Source organism: Corythoichthys intestinalis, chromosome 20, assembly GCF_030265065.1.
Source record: "Corythoichthys intestinalis isolate RoL2023-P3 chromosome 20, ASM3026506v1, whole genome shotgun sequence".
NCBI lineage: Eukaryota > Metazoa > Chordata > Actinopteri > Syngnathiformes > Syngnathidae > Corythoichthys > Corythoichthys intestinalis.
In genome coordinates this window covers 28,250,010-28,268,798 of record NC_080414.1, presented here as the reverse complement: position 1 = coordinate 28,268,798, position 18,789 = coordinate 28,250,010, and the positions used below count along the sequence as shown (strand labels likewise).

General features: G+C 38.2%; 2 protein-coding genes across 7 annotated transcripts in view; one reads left to right on the top strand and one right to left on the bottom strand.

Annotated features, from left to right (window-relative positions):
- snx16 (sorting nexin 16) overlaps window positions 1-3,192 on the bottom strand; it is a 46,673-nt gene extending 43,481 nt beyond the window's left edge. For all 5 annotated transcript variants that reach the window (XR_009061608.1, XR_009061607.1, XM_057823977.1 and 2 more), the window contains exon 1: window positions 3,030-3,192. The gene's annotated coding sequence lies outside the window, so the exon portion shown is untranslated. The remainder of the gene's footprint in view (window positions 1-3,029) is intronic.
- LOC130908504 (leukocyte elastase inhibitor-like) lies at window positions 2,119-17,111 on the top strand. 2 transcript variants are annotated; one of them, XM_057823972.1, is made up of 10 exons: window positions 2,119-2,322; window positions 10,558-10,739; window positions 11,131-11,286; window positions 13,630-13,770; window positions 14,023-14,140; window positions 14,460-14,599; window positions 15,875-15,952; window positions 16,130-16,219; window positions 16,306-16,483; window positions 16,629-17,111. In XM_057823972.1, exons 2-10 carry the CDS (start codon window positions 10,563-10,565, stop codon window positions 16,865-16,867), a joined length of 1,317 nt encoding a protein of 438 aa, XP_057679955.1. In that variant the 5' UTR covers window positions 2,119-2,322; window positions 10,558-10,562; the 3' UTR covers window positions 16,868-17,111. The 2 variants fall into 2 exon arrangements, with proteins under 2 accessions (XP_057679955.1, XP_057679956.1); XM_057823973.1 differs by lacking the exon at window positions 2,119-2,322 and adding an exon at window positions 10,000-10,021.
- The last annotated feature ends 1,678 nt before the right edge of the window (window positions 17,112-18,789 follow it).

The window sequence follows — 18,789 nt, the reverse complement described above, 5'->3', positions numbered from 1 at the left end:
TTTCCTATTTCGACCGTTGTTGCGCTCTATTGATTTTAATGTGATTTTTATGATCTTCATGTGGTGTAAAGCACTTTGAATTGCCTTGTGTTGAATTGTGCTATATACAGTGGGGCAAATAAGTATTTAGTCAACCACTAATTGTGCAAGTTCTCCCACTTGAAAATATTAGAGAGGCCTGTAATTGTCAACATGGTTAAACCTCAACCATGAGAGACAAAATGTGGGGGGAAAAAAAAGAAAATCAAATGTTTGATTTTTAAAGAATTTATTTGCAAATCATGGTGGAAAATAAGTATTTACCAAAAGTTCATCTCAATACTTTGTTATGTACCCTTTGTTGGCAATAATGGAGGCCAAACGTTTTCTGTAACTCTTCACAAGCTTTTCGCACACTGTTGTTGGTATTTTTGGCCCATTCCTCCATGCAGATCTCTTCTACAGCAGTGATGTTTTGGGGCTGTCGTTGGGCAACACGGACTTTCAACTCCCTCCTCACCCCATGGCGTCAAAATGATAACAAGAACGGGGAGCAAAAATCCCAGAACCACACGGGGGGACCTAGTGAATGACCTACAGAGAGCTGGGACAACAGTAACAAAGGCTACTATCAGTAACACAATTCACTGCCAGGGACTCAAATCCTGCACTGCCCGACGTATCCCCCTGCTAAAGAAAGTACACGTCCAGGCCCGTCTGCAGTTCGCTAGAGAGCATTTGGATGATCCAGAAGAGGACTAGGAGAATGTGTTATGGTCAGATGAAACCAAAATAGAACTTTTTGGAAGAAACATAGGTTCTCCTGTTTGGAGGAAAAAGAACACTGAATATCACCATGCCCACTGTGAAGCATGGGGGTGGAAACATCATGCTTTGGAGCTGTTTTTCTGCAAAGGGACCAGGACGACTGATCTGTGTAAATGAAAGAATGTATGGGGCCATATATTTTGAGTGAAAATCTCCTTCCAAGGGCATTGAAGATAAGACGTGGCTGGGTCTTTCAGCATGACAATGATCCCAAACACAAAGCCAGGGCAACAAAGGAGTGGCTTCGTAAGAAGCATTTCAAGGTCCTGGAAAGGCCTAGCCAGTCTCCAGGTCTCAACCCCATAGAAAATCTGGTGAGGGAGTTGAAAGTCTGTGTTGCCCAACGACAGCCCCAAAACATCACTGCTCTAGAGGAGATCTGCATGAGGAATGGGCCAAAATACCAGCAACAGTGTGTGAAAAGCTTGTGAAGAGTTACAGAAAATGTTTGGCCTTTGTTATTGCCAACAAAGGGTACATAACAAAGTATTGAGATGAACTTTTGGTATTGACCAAAGACTTATTTTCCAGCATGATTTGCAAATAAATTATTTTTTTTAAAAATCAAACGATGTGATTTTCTGTTTTTTTCCCCCCACCACATTCTGTCTCTCATGGTTGGAGTTTAATCATGTTGACAATTACAGGCCTCTCTATTATTTTCAAGTGGGAGAACTTGCACAATTAGTGGTTGACTCAATACTTATTTGCCCCACTGCAAATAAATTTGCATTGCCTTGCATGAGATACAGTACGTATGCAGTGGGCATTGAGCATCTCGGCCCCCACACTGGCGGTCCGAATCAGAGCTGAGCGCAGTGCACACGGAGATAATGGAATTAGGGGGTACAAGGTACATTTTGTACTTGGGCTGAACATGGTAACATTAGGGGGAAATTCTACCATTTCCGCACCAGAAGGATCTTGGACTTGTATCCCTAAATACTACTGAACTGTATCATTCCATGCAATACATAATAAATCAATCAAGGAAGTACACATTGTGTTTGCATGTTTTGAAAAGCATGCAAACCATCTTACTGTCAGACAGCCCTCCCAGTCTGTGGGTGTGTGTCCCATTAGAAGCCATATACAGTACCTACAAAGGCCTTACTAAATGTATTAAAAAAAAAAAAAAAAATTGACTTCATTGTATTTTTAGAAAAACTTTACAAATGTTTATTGTTACATTTAATGAGAATGTCTGGCGTACATGCTTTTGGCTTTTTCAAAATAGATGACTACAGTTATATTTGTTTTTACAACTTTATGGACTGATCAAATGTTTTGACTTGCCATAGGTTCTACACTCTTGATGCTTCCCATGCACTAGTTAAACTGGAACGAAACCAATCCAGCTGCTTGACTGATCACCGTTTGTGGACAGCACAAATAGCAACTTGATAAAAGTCATACTACAAGAACTGAATCAAGTCCAGTCCTTCAAAGCATCTTACAAGACACTATTTTTGGAAGGCAGTTTGAGATTCTTATATCCTTGATATCCAGCCTGAGGTACATGTAATGGTACACTATTTATTCCTATTAGTCAAACAATTCATTAACACTAGGAGAATGACTCCCTTACTAGTGACGTTGCGTTACTGACTTTTGACATTTCTTAACACTAGTAGAAGAACTTTGACGTATTAATATGACAGGATTCTCATTGTGTGCCTAGTAGAGTTAAAGTGCAATGGTTTGATAGTGAAGTTTAACAGTGTTCTAGTATGAGTCCAAATGTTGCACTACACACACACACACACACACACACACACACACACACACACACACACACACACACACACACACACACACACACACACACTCGATCGTAGTAACGTGCAATGTGGCTTTTCTCATTGTGGGGATGCTTCTCATTGACTAGTATACACACTTGTAAAGGAATACATTAACAGAGACACACAATTGACGTTAAGGCGCACTCAATTAAATTGCAGGCAGCTGGCAACTGCATCAGTCACTACCACGAGCCTTTCCATACAAATTCGGCTTAAATTACTAAAATAGTTGAGGTTCCAAATAAATTCCTTCTGACATCCAATTAAGAAACGTCTCTTTAGGTTGTCATGTAGAAGCATTTTCGAAATTAAGAGTTATAGATCACATTATTGTACCAAGTTGGCTAGTAAGCTAGCATGCGCGGACACTGGGCAGTTTAAAACAAATACAAAAGGGAATATACCAACCTTCCGACCTACCGTAAGGCATGTGACGTTCTCCTTCATAAGGACTCTTGTTTATATTCAAACAGGAAATATTATTGTGTTGTTGTTGTTGTTTATCCATTTGACATCGCACAGTCATCTGCCCTTCTGTATCATGTTAGCTTGCTTGAGTTTCACAGTCCATAACTAGCAATGATCTATGACAGCAACTTGAGGGCGCTATAAACACGGAAATGGTTCCTTTATTATGGCACTCGTGCTTTATTCTAAAGTTCAGTACAGCACTGTGTCAATAACATTATTTGGATAATGGATTCCTTCGACTCACTAGGGTCGCAACGGTGATGGAGTCAAGAACACTCAAAATTTATATGATTATATTATAAACTCATACCAGCATGGCCACGCAATTTTCTGGGGCTCATCAAGTCGTTGGGCCATTTTGAAGTAATCATTTGAACAAGGGAGTAGATTTGGTCTCAACATTGGTAGGGACGATACAACAGCATAGCCTGCATTGAGTTATAGCTTAAGGTGACCATATTTTGATTTCTAAAAAAATGGGCCACTCAGCCCGGCCTCAAGATACTTGAATTTTACTCGAAGTTCACTCAAAGATGCCTATATCACTTTAATATATTTAAAGTGTGCCCCCTTCACTCTGAATGGAAAAATGCAGTTTGAGAAAAAAATAAATAATGACTTTAAAAAAAAAAAATATATATATATATATATATATATATATATATATATATATATATATATATATATATATATATATATATATATATATACAGTGCCTTGCAAAAGTATTCGGCCCCCTTGAACCTTGCAACCTTTCGCCACATTTCAGGCTTCAAACATAAAGATATAAAATTTTAATTTTTTGTCAAGAATCAACAACAAGTGGGACACAATCGTGAAGTGGAACAAAATTTATTGGATAATTTAAACTTTTTTAACAAATAAAAAACTGAAAAGTGGGGCGTGCAATATTATTCGGCCCCCTTGTGTTAATACTTTGTAGCGCCACCTTTTGCTCCAATTACAGCTGCAAGTCGCTTGGGGTATGTTTCTATCAGTTTTGCACATCGAGAGACTGACATTCTTGCCCATTCTTCCTTGCAAAACAGCTCGAGCTCAGTGAGGTTGGATGGAGAGTGTTTGTGAACAGCAGTCTTCAGCTCTTTCCACAGATTCTCGATTGGATTCAGGTCTGGACTTTGACTTGGCCATTCTAACACCTGGATACGTTTATTTATGAACCATTCCATTGTATATTTGGCTTTATGTTTTGGATCATTGTCCTGTTGGAAGATAAATCTCCGTCCCAGTCTCAGGTCTTGTGCAGATACCAACAGGTTTTCTTCCAGAATGTTCCTGTATTTGGCTGCATCCATCTTCCTGTCAATTTTAACCATCTTCCCTGTCCCTGCTGAAGAAAAGCAGGCCCAAACCATGATGCTGCCACCACCATGTTTGACAGTGGGGATGGTGTGTTCAGGGTGATGAGCTGTGTTGCTTTTACGCCAAACATATCGTTTTGCATTGTGGCCAAAAAGTTCAATTTTGGTTTCATCTGACCAGAGCACCTTCTTCCACATGTTTGGTGTGTCTCCCAGGTGGCTTGTGGCAAACTTTAAACAAGACTTTTTATGGATATCTTTGAGAAATGGCTTTCTTCTTGCCACTCTTCCATAAAGGCCAGATTTGTGCAGTGTACGACTGATTGTTGTCCTATGGACAGACTCTCCCACCTCAGCTGTAGATCTCTGCAGTTCATCCAGAGTGATCATGGGCCTCTTGGCTCCATCTCTGATCAGTTTTCTCCTTGTTTGAGAAGAAAGTTTGGAAGGACGGCCGGGTCTTGGTAGATTTGCAGTGGTCTGATGCTCCTTCCATTTCAATATGATGGCTTGCACAATGCTCCTTGAGATGTTTAAAGCTTGGGAAATCTTTTTGTATCCAAATCCGGCTTTAAACTTCTCCACAACAGTATCTTGGACCTGCCTGGTGTGTTCCTTGGTTTTCATAATGCTCTCTGCACTTTAAACAGAACCCTGAGACTATCACAGATCAGGTGCATTTATACGGAGACTTGATTACACACAGGGGGATTCTATTTATCATCATCGGTCATTTAGGACAACATTGGATCATTCAGAGATCCTCACTGAATTTCTGGAGTGAGTTTGCTGCACTGAAAGTAAAGGGGCCGAATAATATTGCACGCCCCACTTTTCAGTTTTTTATTTGTTAAAAAAGTTTAAATTATCCAATAAATGTTGTTCCACTTCACGATTGTGTCCCACTTGTTGTTGATTCTTGACAAAAAAATTAAATTTCATATCTTTATGTTTGAAGCCTGAAATGTGGCGAAAGGTTGCAAGATTCAAGGGGGCCGAATACTTTTGCAAGGCACTGTATATATATATAGTATATATATATATATAATATATATATAAAATGCAGACCCATAGAAATGTAGTCCAGTCAATACACATACACACAGTAGGCTATGTGCCAACTAAACATTTTTATAAATTACTATCACGGCAATTGTCCTTGACAAATTATTCCCATTCAATTGATGTTCTCATTCAAGGTTCTAGATTGCACACAAACAAAACCGAAATAAACTGACAAACTATTCAATCAGCATGTTTCCAAACGTAGCAGTTCAAAACTACGTTTCCCATAATGTCTAGCGCGGTTTAGCTTACTGAAAGCTAGCTGAGGCAAAAATCAAACTTTGCTATGAAAGTTTACAATCATCAGCAGCGCGCTTATGCGACACCAAACGGGATTTTCCAGTCAAAGCTCCGACAGAAGTCAACAGTTTCCATTATCTACGTATTTATCATTTAAAAAAAAAAAAAAAACAGGCATTGTGGCCAAATCGTCAACCCAGTAGATGGCGGTAATGCCTCATGATAGGGGTAAACTGCCAACAAAAACAAGAAGAACTACTACTTCCCTGCATTCTAGTAGGAGCCATATCAACTGCTGCCACCCAGCGGCCGGATGGATTCTCTTCAAATTGGTCCCGTGAAAAATCATAAAAACCGGACATTTTTATACATTTATAAAACCCGCCTGGACCACGAGGACACTACGTGAAAGTAGGACTTGTCCGGGCAAAAGAGGACATTTGGTCACCCTATTATAGCTATTAATTTTCATGTGTATTGGTTCAGGTGATACAACTTTCAATTCAAACCTTTGTTTTCAGAAACTATGGAAAAGAAAAAAAAAACCATTTTGAAGTGCAAGTCCCTTTATTAAAAAAAAACAAGCGCTATCCAAGAATGGGTCCACTTCTTAGATTCAAACTAAAGTATTGTAACACAAAAGTGGTGTGGGGAAAAAAATGGGGAAAAAAAAAATCTGAGATATCCAAGGACAGATCTAAATCATACTAGACTACCCCAAGACTCGAACCAAAGTACTCTCATGAAATTCTGATGGGTGATTTCATTTCACAGATTTTTTTTTCATGTCAGCTCATGTACATGTCAGCGTTTTCTTGAAGTGGATGCATTCTTGGATAGCTCCTTTTTTTTTTTTTTTTTTTTTTTTAATCAAGGGACTTGCACTCTGAAGCCACCATTTTGCATTACCGTAATGCACATAATGTATACAATGATCCAAATGAGGGATGGCTAGCTTGACTTTATTCTTCCTTGTAAAGGCTGGCCTGACTGCAGTCATTATGCAGGTTAGCAAGTTCACACATTTTAATGTCATGCTAATTCTACATGCAGGTTGAACCTTCAGTAGCAAAATTAGTGGTGGTGGTTTCCCCAACCTCCACAGCATTGATCTCTTTTTGCATTACTTAGAGTGGCTGCTGCTGGCTGAAAAAAACCTTCTAATTCCTTCCTCAGATTCAGAGATTTATTTGTCATTGACACCAGCTCTCACAAGATGACAACAGATGACAAAAAAAATTCCGTTCGATGACTGAGCATCGGGCCGCCGCAGAAGTTCCACGCCGCACACTTCTCTCTCTTCTTCAGAAATTACAGAGCAAATTACAAGTAGACACACATATATCATACAACATAGCAGGGATATGACACGACGCACAGGTCATGTGCAGGGATTTTTTTTTTTCGGGGGTCAGTGATAGTGAGGAAAAAGGCAGTGGTGGACTGGAGGGGTGGGGGGGCGTGAGTGTGTGTATGCACAAGTGTATCAGTATTTGTACGTGTCTGTAGACACTCTTCCAGGGGGCGGAGGAGGCAGCATGTTGTCGACATGAATCTGTCGGGTCTGTGTGTGAGTGCGTGTGTGTCTGTGTGGTAGGTCAAATCATTAGCCAATCAAACGTGTGTTTGAAGGGGAAAAAATGGACCGGCACGTTCACCAAGTGAAAACGGATAAACGTAAGTCAGAACATAATTAAATTAATTCTCTTCGTAATGGTAGGGTCTATTCTATCCTTACAACATATGAGAGGGCAATCTACATTTGTTAAATGACTGAACTAATTATAAAATGCAAATAAGGTTGCTTAATAGACCCTACTCACCGATGTCACAGAATGACGTGTCGCTGTATCCGGCCGCCATATTGTCTGTCTCTGTTTAGCCCTATTCTCAATGGTTTCAATTAGTCGTTCAGTTTATAGAGCAATTCATGGAAGCCCCAGTGCTTTCAGACGCTGTAAACTCATTGGATGCGTTGCATAAAAGGCGTCATGTGGAAAAGCTTCAGTCTATCCATTCGCCAGATCCATATTTGATGGCTAAATAGAAATTTTTCCACCCGCTGTCTTCGCCCTCTCTGCCTGACATCTGCTACCCTGACATTTACAACTATCTTTTCCACAGAAACTCGGCCTATTCTCACGAAACTTTGAAAAACATTAAGAGCAGCACTCTAAGCAACATTACCCTGTGTCATTTCTAAAATGGCGACAATCCAAAAAAAAAAAAAAGTTGACTGCGATGGCCGACGCTTCAAGGATAGGTGGATATTGGGCTATTTCTTCAATAAAACACGCAACAACTGTGTCTGCCTCATTTGCAAAGAGACAGTCGCTGTTTTCAAAGAGTTCGATGTGACACGATAATAATAAGACACGCTGACATGTACAAAATGAGGGGCGGCTAGCTTGACTTCATTTTAACGAGTGGGGGGTGGCTTGACCGCAGTTTCGCAAGAGCCCGAGTGTCGAAAGAGAACGCCACAGAGACGAGACTGTTGAAATTATAAATTTAAAAAAATTATAAAGCAAATGTGACACACAGAAGGGCTTGCTAACATTTCTTTAAATATATTGTTCTATGTAAATCAGCCAAGGTAGCCCCCCGCATTTTTACCACACCAAATCTGGCCCCCTTTGCAAAAGGTTTGGACACACCTGTTTAACTGATGATCCGTAGACGAGGCCAGCTTCTTTCACTTGGTACCAGCTAAATATTATTCAAAATGTAATGATGGTGGAAGAAATAAGCATCTTGAATTTGAAACTGGATGTTGTCGGCGATTAGCCTCGCAATGATCTTAATTGTGGTTGTCAGCCCAAAACCCTCTAAATATATATTAAATGCATCTTACCAGATATAAAATGACTACTACATAATTTGTGATAATCGTTTGGAGTCCAGTTTTCTTGTCGAATTGCAGCAGTCCATCTCGCTCTCCTCTCCGGGTCTCTCGGAATACGGTAGAACTTCAAGTCTCTCCGTCTATCTTCTCTGTTATTGCAACCAACTGCCACACACGCCTTCACCATTTTGATTATTAATGTTAACGAGCAGAAAAACACCCCATAATAGGAGGAATTTACGTAGCAGTAATGCTTCAAAACGACGAGTAGACGGACAATATGGCGCGGAAGCGTGGTTGTGACGTCATGTGAGTAGGGTCTGTAGTTGGTGGGGACAATTTGCGCATCCTGAAAAGTTGGTTGTGTTATGTCCCTACCATCCCTATGCAAACCTACGCCCTTGCATTTGAAAGTATCCAAATGTAATATTTTGGCTATTTCGTATTTATAAACCTCATTGCATCGGATTTCAAACTGCCAGCAGAGGTAGCAAAATACTCTAGGAAAAGAAAAGAATATTTTTATTTTATATTTTTAATTCAACTCATATAAACTCATTGAGCTTAAGTACATTCCAGTGTGTGTTTTGTTTGTTTGTTTGTTTGTTTACGATCAAATATTCAAAAGTCGCATTTAGACAACCTAATAATAATGAATAACCATGTCTACACACAAGTCAGTCTTTTTCTTATTAACTTACACATTGTTTGTCATGAGAAAAGGCAAAAAAGCCACGTTAGTAGACATACTGCATTGGTGGATGACTACTTGTCACATAGATTTGAAGTTGTGAGTTAAAATCTTGGCCTCCTGTGGATATTTGCATGTTTTAACACTTAGCAAATGACAAGCAAATGTTACATTTGTACTTTTGTGCAACAAGCTCAGCAGGCCATCAAAGAGTCTCATTTTAAAGATGTTAATTGTGGCCCTGATGACGGATCTGTGGTTGATTCCAGAAGAATATGTCTAGTCGTGCATGAAGGTGTGGCGGTGTTGCCTGGGAAAGTGTGTGTGACTTCAAAAGTGAAATTGTAGACTCAATTTGAAATGTCTTTTGGCACACTTATCCTGGATCCTTTCTGACTCATTTTAGAAGGATTTGAAACGACCCCTAATAGTTTTTCAAATAAAATGCTACGACGTATTTAGCATTTGAATCATTGATGAAAAAAAAACTGTTTGATTGTTCCAACACTGTTGATGGGCTTTTGCTTGAGTATATCTGAATTATTTGTAATTTCTTATTGGCCTGGATTTGCTATAATAAGGGTTTCCAGAGAAACAGGATTGACCTCTGGGTTTGACTGTGGTAGAGACAGAAACCATTCCACTGCTGGGTGTGAATCCTAAACAATTTTTCAGGAAGGAGCTAAACCGACTGGGGTGTGGCAATTGTGTATATAACAACACCAAATTGGTTTATTAAGAACACGTTTTCCTCGACGTGTTGTCCTGGGCAGACTCTGTAAGTACAGCATGTTTTTGTGATAAAGATACAAATATAAAAATTGAAAAACTTTACTGATACAAAGCAATATGATGTGTAAGGGTTGAGAAACTGTCAGGCACTTATTACATTTCGCAAAAAAATGGGTCAATCAAGTGTCGTCCTTGGTCAAGTTCAAGTCTGAGTCATCTCTCAATATGAAAGAACATAATTTATAGTATTAGAAACTGCTATTACAGTTTAAATAATGAAAATTGTGAAATGTTTTTACATTATTGATCGTTTAATATTTGCTGTCTGAGAGCTGGCTGCTGTAGCTTTATGTGTTTAACCCCACTTGACATACTGTATAGTAGCAAGCAAAATAAAAGATTGATTAAAAGATATTTTCATTCATTTTCGTTTGTGTACAAAAAATATCAAAATGCTCATCCAGACATTTGCAAGAGGCGGGTATTATCAATGGTAAACAGTTGAGTGTTAATACAAATGTAACAATCCTTAGCAACATGTCATTCTAGTTAATCTGGTGTCTGCTTTCTTTTTTCCCCCAGACACAATGGAATCGAAAAACCCTCAAACTGAAGCCAATGTGAACTTCTTCTTGGCTTTGTTTAAAAAGCTCAGTGAGGAGGATAAGACTAGCAATATTTTCTTCTCCCCCTTCAGCATCTCCTCAGCCCTGGCCATGGTGATGCTGGGGGCCAGGGGTAACACAGCCACACAAATGTCACAGGTAAAATGTACACACATACTGTATATAGGGGTGTGTGTGTGTGTGTGTGTGTGTGTGTGTGTGTGTGTGTGTGTGTGTGTGTGTGTGTGTGTGTGTGTGTGTGTGTATGTGTGTGTATGTGTTAGCAAATTCAAAACTGTACCAAATTAACTGTGAATATCAATAAGGGATGGTGTTCATTATGAGCAATCTGTGACTAGCACAGAATTCCAATAATAGATTTTGATTTACGAAAACTGTTTAAGACTAAGTTTATCTATTGTTTTGACTTACTGTTCATGAAGATCCAATCACATTCAATGAATGATTTATGTAGAAATCCAGGTAATTCCAAAGGGTTTGTAAACATTATCTTGCCACTATTCATCACCTATTCTGTTTCTGCAAACAGGCCCTCTGCTTCACAACGGCAAAGCAACCGACGGAGGAAAAACCAAAACCGGTGATGACGCAGTCTCCATTGCAAATGAAATTGCAAATGAAGCCTCGAGAGGAGACGAGGCCGCAGCTAAAACAGACTTGTATGCTGCCACAGTATCTGAAACAGGTGCAAAAAGACAACAAATTAAATTTAAATGTAGCTGGATTTAGTTTTAAACTATAGTGAACAGACCTACAGTGAGGGTTGAGCATCGAGCATCGGTGGGATCCGGGACTAACACTTCGATCCTCCTGGAACGTTAAAATTTTTATTTAAATTTTAAAAATTTCAATTTCAATTCCATGATTCAATGCCCTGACTGCCAATCGGAAAAAAATAGCTGCCGAACACCATGAAGAAGAGGCCCCGTGAACTTGTTTTCAACCATGGACACGGTGCAGCGGCGCTCAAAAGTTTGCCTCAACTCCATAAAGAAAAATTATCAGTCAGATCAGTGCAACATTTGCAACACAGCTACTGTTTATCCAGTGGCGGACTTGGCAATTTTGGGGCCTAAGGCGAACATATCCAGGGGCCCTCTTCATGGGTCAGGGGTTAAAAAGGTGAGAAGGGTGTGGAGTAAATATGTTCTGGTACACTAGGGCTGTCCTAAACGACAAATTTTCTCCTAATTAGTCAGCCGACTAGTTTTACGATTAAATGACTGATCTAATAATTTTATTTTTATTTTTTTTACTAATTTAACAATGAAATATTTGTTGACGCTTATTAATTCACGAAACTATTTTGGAACACTTAAATTCTTTATTAAAGTACAAATAATCATGTAAATAACAATAATTAACCACAAATAAACAATGAGGTTAAATGCTGAAAGCATTTACTAGTGCAAAAGAATGGAAAGTAAACAGATTTATAACAAGGACTTCGCCTTTCCAACATTATTCAAAACAATTATAAAAAAAAAAAAATTTGAGCAATATTATTACAGTATATAATAGTAGTATGATAATTATAATAATTATTCATTGCCAATCATATTTGTCATGAAGAGTGTCATTTGAAAGCTATTCTTAGTGTAGAATTTGTATTATGTAGCATTTACTCAACATATTATAATATGAATTCTGAAATATGTGGGATGAACTCCAGAAATCATTATTTATATGATGAACATGACGTGCTTTTGTGGTTAACCAGCTGTTGAATGTTATTGTATGACTGATTGGAACTGTACTACATTGTTTCGCCACAGGATGTGCTGTCGTGTATTTTATTTTTGGTGTGAGGAAGAAGAAGAAAGTTAAAAGAGGCATTAGAGGCCTGTTCTCAACTTCTCCTTCACTGCACTTTGGCTCTCATGGAGAGCACGTTCGCTCATGTGTTCGAAATAAACCGACGTGCAAAGTAGCAAGTGAGCTGTAAAAATAGCGAGGTTAGTGGTGTGAAAACCGCAGGAGAGCTAAGTGAAGCTAACGAACAGCTAAGCGATGCCAAATGGCGTTAAATGAAGCTAAGCGACTAATACTCAGTCCGTCGTCGTGGAACAGTCCATTGTAGTGCGTGTGTGTGGGGGAGAGATAATATAAATGCAGCATTTAAATGGCTTTCTTTTTTGTTTTGTTATTTGTTTGGTTGGTATGATGACATAATTATACATGACGAATAGTTGGGGGTGCTGCTGGCTCCGGTGGCCCAAGCCGTTGCTTGTTGGGGCAAGGGCAGCTGGTTGGGGGCCCCCTACTGGTTGGGGGCCTTAGTCTATTTCGCCTGAATAGTAGAGCCGCCTATGCGTATATCATGCAAAGGTGGCTGCACGACCAATATTATTAAATACCTCCGGCTTCATGGAATACAAGTGCTGAGTAGTGCATAGCTGAGTGCAGCGTATTTGACACACTGTGCTGGTCCTTTAACCAGTCAGAACCAGGTAAGTAAAACAATAAATTTATGTCCGTCTTCTGCTGCCCCTCATCTACATCAAATTATAATCAATAGGAGAATTTATTCTGGACTAGGTTTTACAAGTTGTTTTTTTGTTTGTTTGATATTCTGCACCAGGTTAGCCCATTAGTAGGACCTCAATAACATGTAAAAATGGCTGCAGCATAAGACACTCTAAAACATAGGCAAAATAATATGTGTAAATGTTTTCTCCGTGAGCTTTCGAAAAATAAACATCTTTGTGAAAGTGCACTCCTGTGGAAAAAAAAAACATATTCAAGTTCAAAGACTGATATTTATATACAAGTTAAAAATAGCCCTGTGAGAAATTCATAGTTCATTTAAAGTTCATATAATTTAAAAATAAACGAGAAGTTTAGAAATTAATGTAGACTATGCAATTTTTTTACCCTGCCTATTAAAAGAATCAGAATCGAGAATCGTTTGGAACCGGAATCGAAATGTGGAATCAGAACCGGAACCTTTCAAATTCCAAACAATACCCAACCCTACTTACAGTACAACGTTATTGGATGTCAGACAGGTTTTTCAATTTGTTTCCAGGTGCTGAAACGTGTCGACGGTGAGGATGACGTCCACGCTGATTTTCAAAAACTGTTGATCGAATTCAATAAGACAAATACTGGATATGCCCTTAGTATTGCCAACAGGTTATATGGGGAGCAAACCTACACGTTTGTAAAGGTGTGTGTTCTGGCTTATATTATTTGGAAACAATTCACTTGAATATTTTCACAAACTGCTGGCTCAATTAATTGTTTTTTTTTTCTTTCAAATGTAAGTCACTCATGGAAGCAGACAGAAACCAATTGAAAAAAAACTGTCACCTTTCTTTTACAGAAAACACATTTATAATTAACTGCAATTAAATTAAGTTGCTAGGAATGAGGATTTGATATTTCTGCCCATAATTTCACACATTATTGTACTTTCCAGGATTTCCTTGCAGACACCAGGAAGTACTACCAAGCTGAACTGGAGTCTGTGGATTTTAAGAAAAATGCAGAGATGGCAAGGATTAACATTAACAGCTGGGTAGAAGAGAAAACACAAGGTGCAGCCCTTTCATGCAAACATGTTCCAAGATGCACTTTTCATTATTCCTTTTTGTTGTTATTGTTGATGAACATGCGGTAATAAGCAATCTCATTTAATTTGATTGTTGTTCAGCATGGTCTAAATTAAGTTTTTAAAGTGTAATGATATTATATTATAATAGTTAAAAGAAGTTATTAATTACTAGTACATATTTTTATCATCCGGACATTCCTTCATTTGTCACATTATTCCAGACACTCATTTCTCTTCAACATAATGTGTAATGCCTGTTTCCTGTCTAAAACATAATTATAACAATCAATAACATTTGGCAGGTAAAATCAAGAACCTAATCAAGAACAAACTGATAGAGGAAACCAAACTGGTGCTGGTCAATGCCATCTATTTCAAAGGCAAATGGAAGCAAGAGTTCGACAAAGGCTTAACTGTTGAAGCTCCATTTAGAATGAATAAGGTAAAATTGTATACATTTAAATGTATTGCATTGAATTTGCAAGTGTGGGATCGGAAGTGAAATTGCAAATTGAAAAATTATTAAAACAGTGCCCATCGTCACGTGAAGAAACTCTGTGTCAGGATTAGCGATCAGGCAGCATAGAATAAGATGCCAACATATCCACACTCTCAAGGGATTCACACAAATACTGGGTTCTACACCACACATGGGGTATTTGTGTACACTTCACCCCTCCCAATCTCTTATCTTTCTGACTCCCCCCTCTTTCTCCATGGTCATCAGGCCCCACACATAGTGTCAACCGGAAATACAAGTTAGAGTTAGTGTAGGCTGATTTCTCTTAATAAATGAGACATGGTGAATGAGCCCATGTGATACATTAAAACTGTTCAGACCAATTGGACACTTAGAGTCCCGTTCTCCGTGTCAAGCAGCTGAACATGACAAGACAGGTTAAAAAAAAAAAGGAAAAAAAAAAACCCAAGAAAAAAAAAACAGTGCTGACCGAATTTGAAATGGTTTCCTCCCCCTTCAGACCCAAGCATGCTGTTGAAGGACATGATGTGTTCGCGTCTCTAAACCAATAAATATACTGAATTTAGTTGCTATTGCCACTTCTGGAAGATAACTGTATGAAACTTTACCTATTGATTACAAATCATGGGATTTGGCATGCCTTCTTTGCTATTTTTGGCTCTTTGAAAATGGCTGACCAAACACAACTTCAAAAAGGATAACGTAATGTGCTTAATGTAACATTAACATTAAAAATAACCAATAAAAGCATGAAATATCCCCGACCCAAAAAATTACACTTTGCTCTGGTGTTTGAGTGGAGTAAAAATCAGCTCCGATTTTTTTTTTCCCAGCAGAAAAAATGCAGGTCTGAAGGAGTTAAAAACAAAAATTTGGGGTTTCATTTTCTCATGCCTCAGGCTGGCTCCATATTAACATACAACCAATTGTATACAATTGGAATAAATTTGGGCACACAAAAGCAGGAATCGGCTGTGGGCAACCACATAAGGCAGCAGGGATGCTCAGACCACTGGGCTAATACTCGGGTTATTCAGTAAACTTTGAAATAATTTAAACAATTTAAATACCTGTCAAATAAACTCTGGGTTTCTATTTTAGGAAATTGTCCCAAAGTATTAAAGACCATATTAGCTCATCAATGATTGCAATTTAGTGTATTATTATTAAACAGTTGTTGAACATGTGTGAGTTGAGGAGTTGTCCCAGAATATTTATTATTTATTTTGTCTTTAGAATGACACTAAGCAAGTGAAAATGATGCACCAAAAGGGTGAATTCAATTTATTCTCCATTCCTGAGGTAAACATTCAGGTAAGAAAACAACTTTTTGATTTTTTTTTTTTTGATGGCCATTACTTCCCTACCAATATTGATTAAACCCATTCAAATTTGAATATCCATAAACTTAATCAAACGTGAGAACAGAAAGACAGAATATCCATCCACATCTGATTTCCTTTGAATTAAAATCAAAATTACTTTGGACAGATCCTAGAGATGCCTTATGACGGAAACGATTTGAGCATGCTTATTTTCCTTCCCAATGAAATTGAGGATAACACAACTGGCTTGGAGAAGGTATAACACATGACATATTCAATCAGAAATACATCACAAAATGTTAGAAAGACACTCATTCACTCTCATTATTATCTCCTTGACAGTTGCAGCGGGAACTCACCTATATGAAAATTAAGGAGTGGACTTCTTCAGACAAGAAGCTTTATGAGGTCCAAGTGAGCCTGCCTCAATTCAAGATGGAAGTGGCGTATGACTTGGAGAATGTACTGATCAGCATGGGCATGGTGGATGCGTTTGACGGTGAAAAGAGTGACTTTTCTGGTAAGATGTGATACAGTCGCAGCATGCAATCCATCAGGAAGAATACATGCAAAACAACAAAAAAAGCAGTACTGTGTTTCAGTAAATTATGCTGTGGCAAAGCCAAAGGAAAAATGTATTCATATTTTTTGAAATTTTATTATAGGCATGTCGGCACAAAATGACTTGGCATTGTCAAAAGTCATCCACAAGGCTTTTGTGGAGGTAAATGAAGAAGGAACAGAGGCTGCTGGAGCCACCGCTGCCATTGTTGTAAGAATTACCTCAGTACGTGAACCTGAAGACCCCAAAATCTTCATCGCTGACCACCCCTTCTTCTTCTTTATCCGATACAATCCCTCCAACACGATCCTGTTTGCTGGTCAATACACCTCACCTGAGTGAGCTTTGATTGTGAATTTCTGCAATGAATACATTTAACATAACTGTAGCTCTGTAATTCTATGAAATTCCTTTCTTCTGATTAATAAAATCTCTTTTTGACAAATAAGCATCTATGTTCTTCAAATCAATAACCATTAAATTTAGAAATGTCAACAAATCAATCACAAAGTGGAAAGTCTGTGGGACATTTTTGGGTTTGTTTTACATGTTGCCCTCAAAATGGCATGGGAACGCAGGAAGTTGAATAAATGTTTGGCTGCAGGTTTTATCGTCATGTGTGTCTTGCTTTATTTGTATTTGATAAAATGTAATTAAAAGCATTTGACAATCAATGCAATCATTTCTCAACAGTACAGAATATGGCATGCATCATTACGCATTCCAAAAAGCATTGCATTTGTATAACCTCTGAATGACACCAATACAATTAATTAACTCGATTGTTTAAAACGAGTGACAAAATGTGAAAGTGACTTTATTCATTGGGTTTGGTATGAACATGCAAACAGGCTACATAGTCATACATAATTCACTTAAAAACTATGAACAGCTACTAGTGATGGAATGTAATGAAGTAAAAGTACTTTGTTAATCTACTTAAGTACATTTTTGTGTCTCTGTACTTTACTTGGGTACAAATATGAAGTGGTACATTTTACTTCACTAGATTTTACAGCCCACATCTGTACTTTTTACTCCAGTACTTTTCAAGTTGTCGCCTGCGTTACACGTGACTTTTTTTTCTCATTGTGAATTGATTGTTTCGTTTTCATGCCTCTGCCGCAATCGATAAGCCCCGTGCAACATACCATAATTGAGCACTAGAGGCAGCAATATGAGCACAAGCAAGATTAGGCAGGTTAACAAGATATTGACCAATAAAAATCAACAGTGAGAGCAGCGTGCCTTCAGATGGGTGCTGCCCACTCTTGTACAGGAAGTGGAGGTATGCACCTGATAGTTGCTTGCAATCCGCCATAAAGCTCAGTTTGGGAGTTTTTGAGCTTTTTAAGCTTCTGTTTACTGTGCAGTCAATTTTATTGTTTGTTTTTTCCATTCTGCACAGTTTGAAATAAAACTGAGCAGTCAATAATCTTTGAAGATCGACACAGATCTCTGTATGAATGTATCTTTAAAAAATATATGTATACGTATATTACATTTTTGCATTGGGAGAAAAAACTTTTACTTTTCACTTGTAAATTTTAAAGCAAGTACTAGAGTATTTTTTTCTTAGATATGTGTTCTTTTATTTAGGTGATTTTTGCACCTGTACCTGTACTGAAAAAAAGTGAGAACCTCTTTCACCATTGACAGCTACCATTGTACTAGTATGTATCCATTGTCGAATATGTTGCGGTGTTTTCTTACCGTTCATGAATAAAAAATAAGGATTTGACGTAAGGCTACGTTTTCCATACACATACGTCACTGAACGCGGAAACTGCTCTAACAATCATTATCTAAGGCTAGATTGCAAAACTAGAGTCGGCGGTGTAAGTAACTGGCGGCCATCATGCGTCAGAAAACTCGGGGTTACTTGCTACGGACGTTAAGGTGAGTGATTTTCTCAAATAAAATACTCTTTTCTTGCTGAATTCTTGAAGGGTATACAAACGGTTCAATTTATAGTGAACAGTATTTAAGTGGCTATAAATCAGGCTCGGTGTTGAAATTTAAAAAAAATATATATATATATAATTATTTTTTAATTATGCATTAAATGTATTGCATGTCTAACGTGTATGAAAAACCAAGTCGTTTTAAATTCGGTTGGAATCCGAGCAATATATCAAACTACGCGTTCCTGTGACTATGTTATGTTTATGGAATGGCCCAGACCCAAAATGGCCGAAAGGGGACTACGCACATCTTCTCTGGCTCACAATGCTTTATAAACATCTAGCCTTATATATATGATA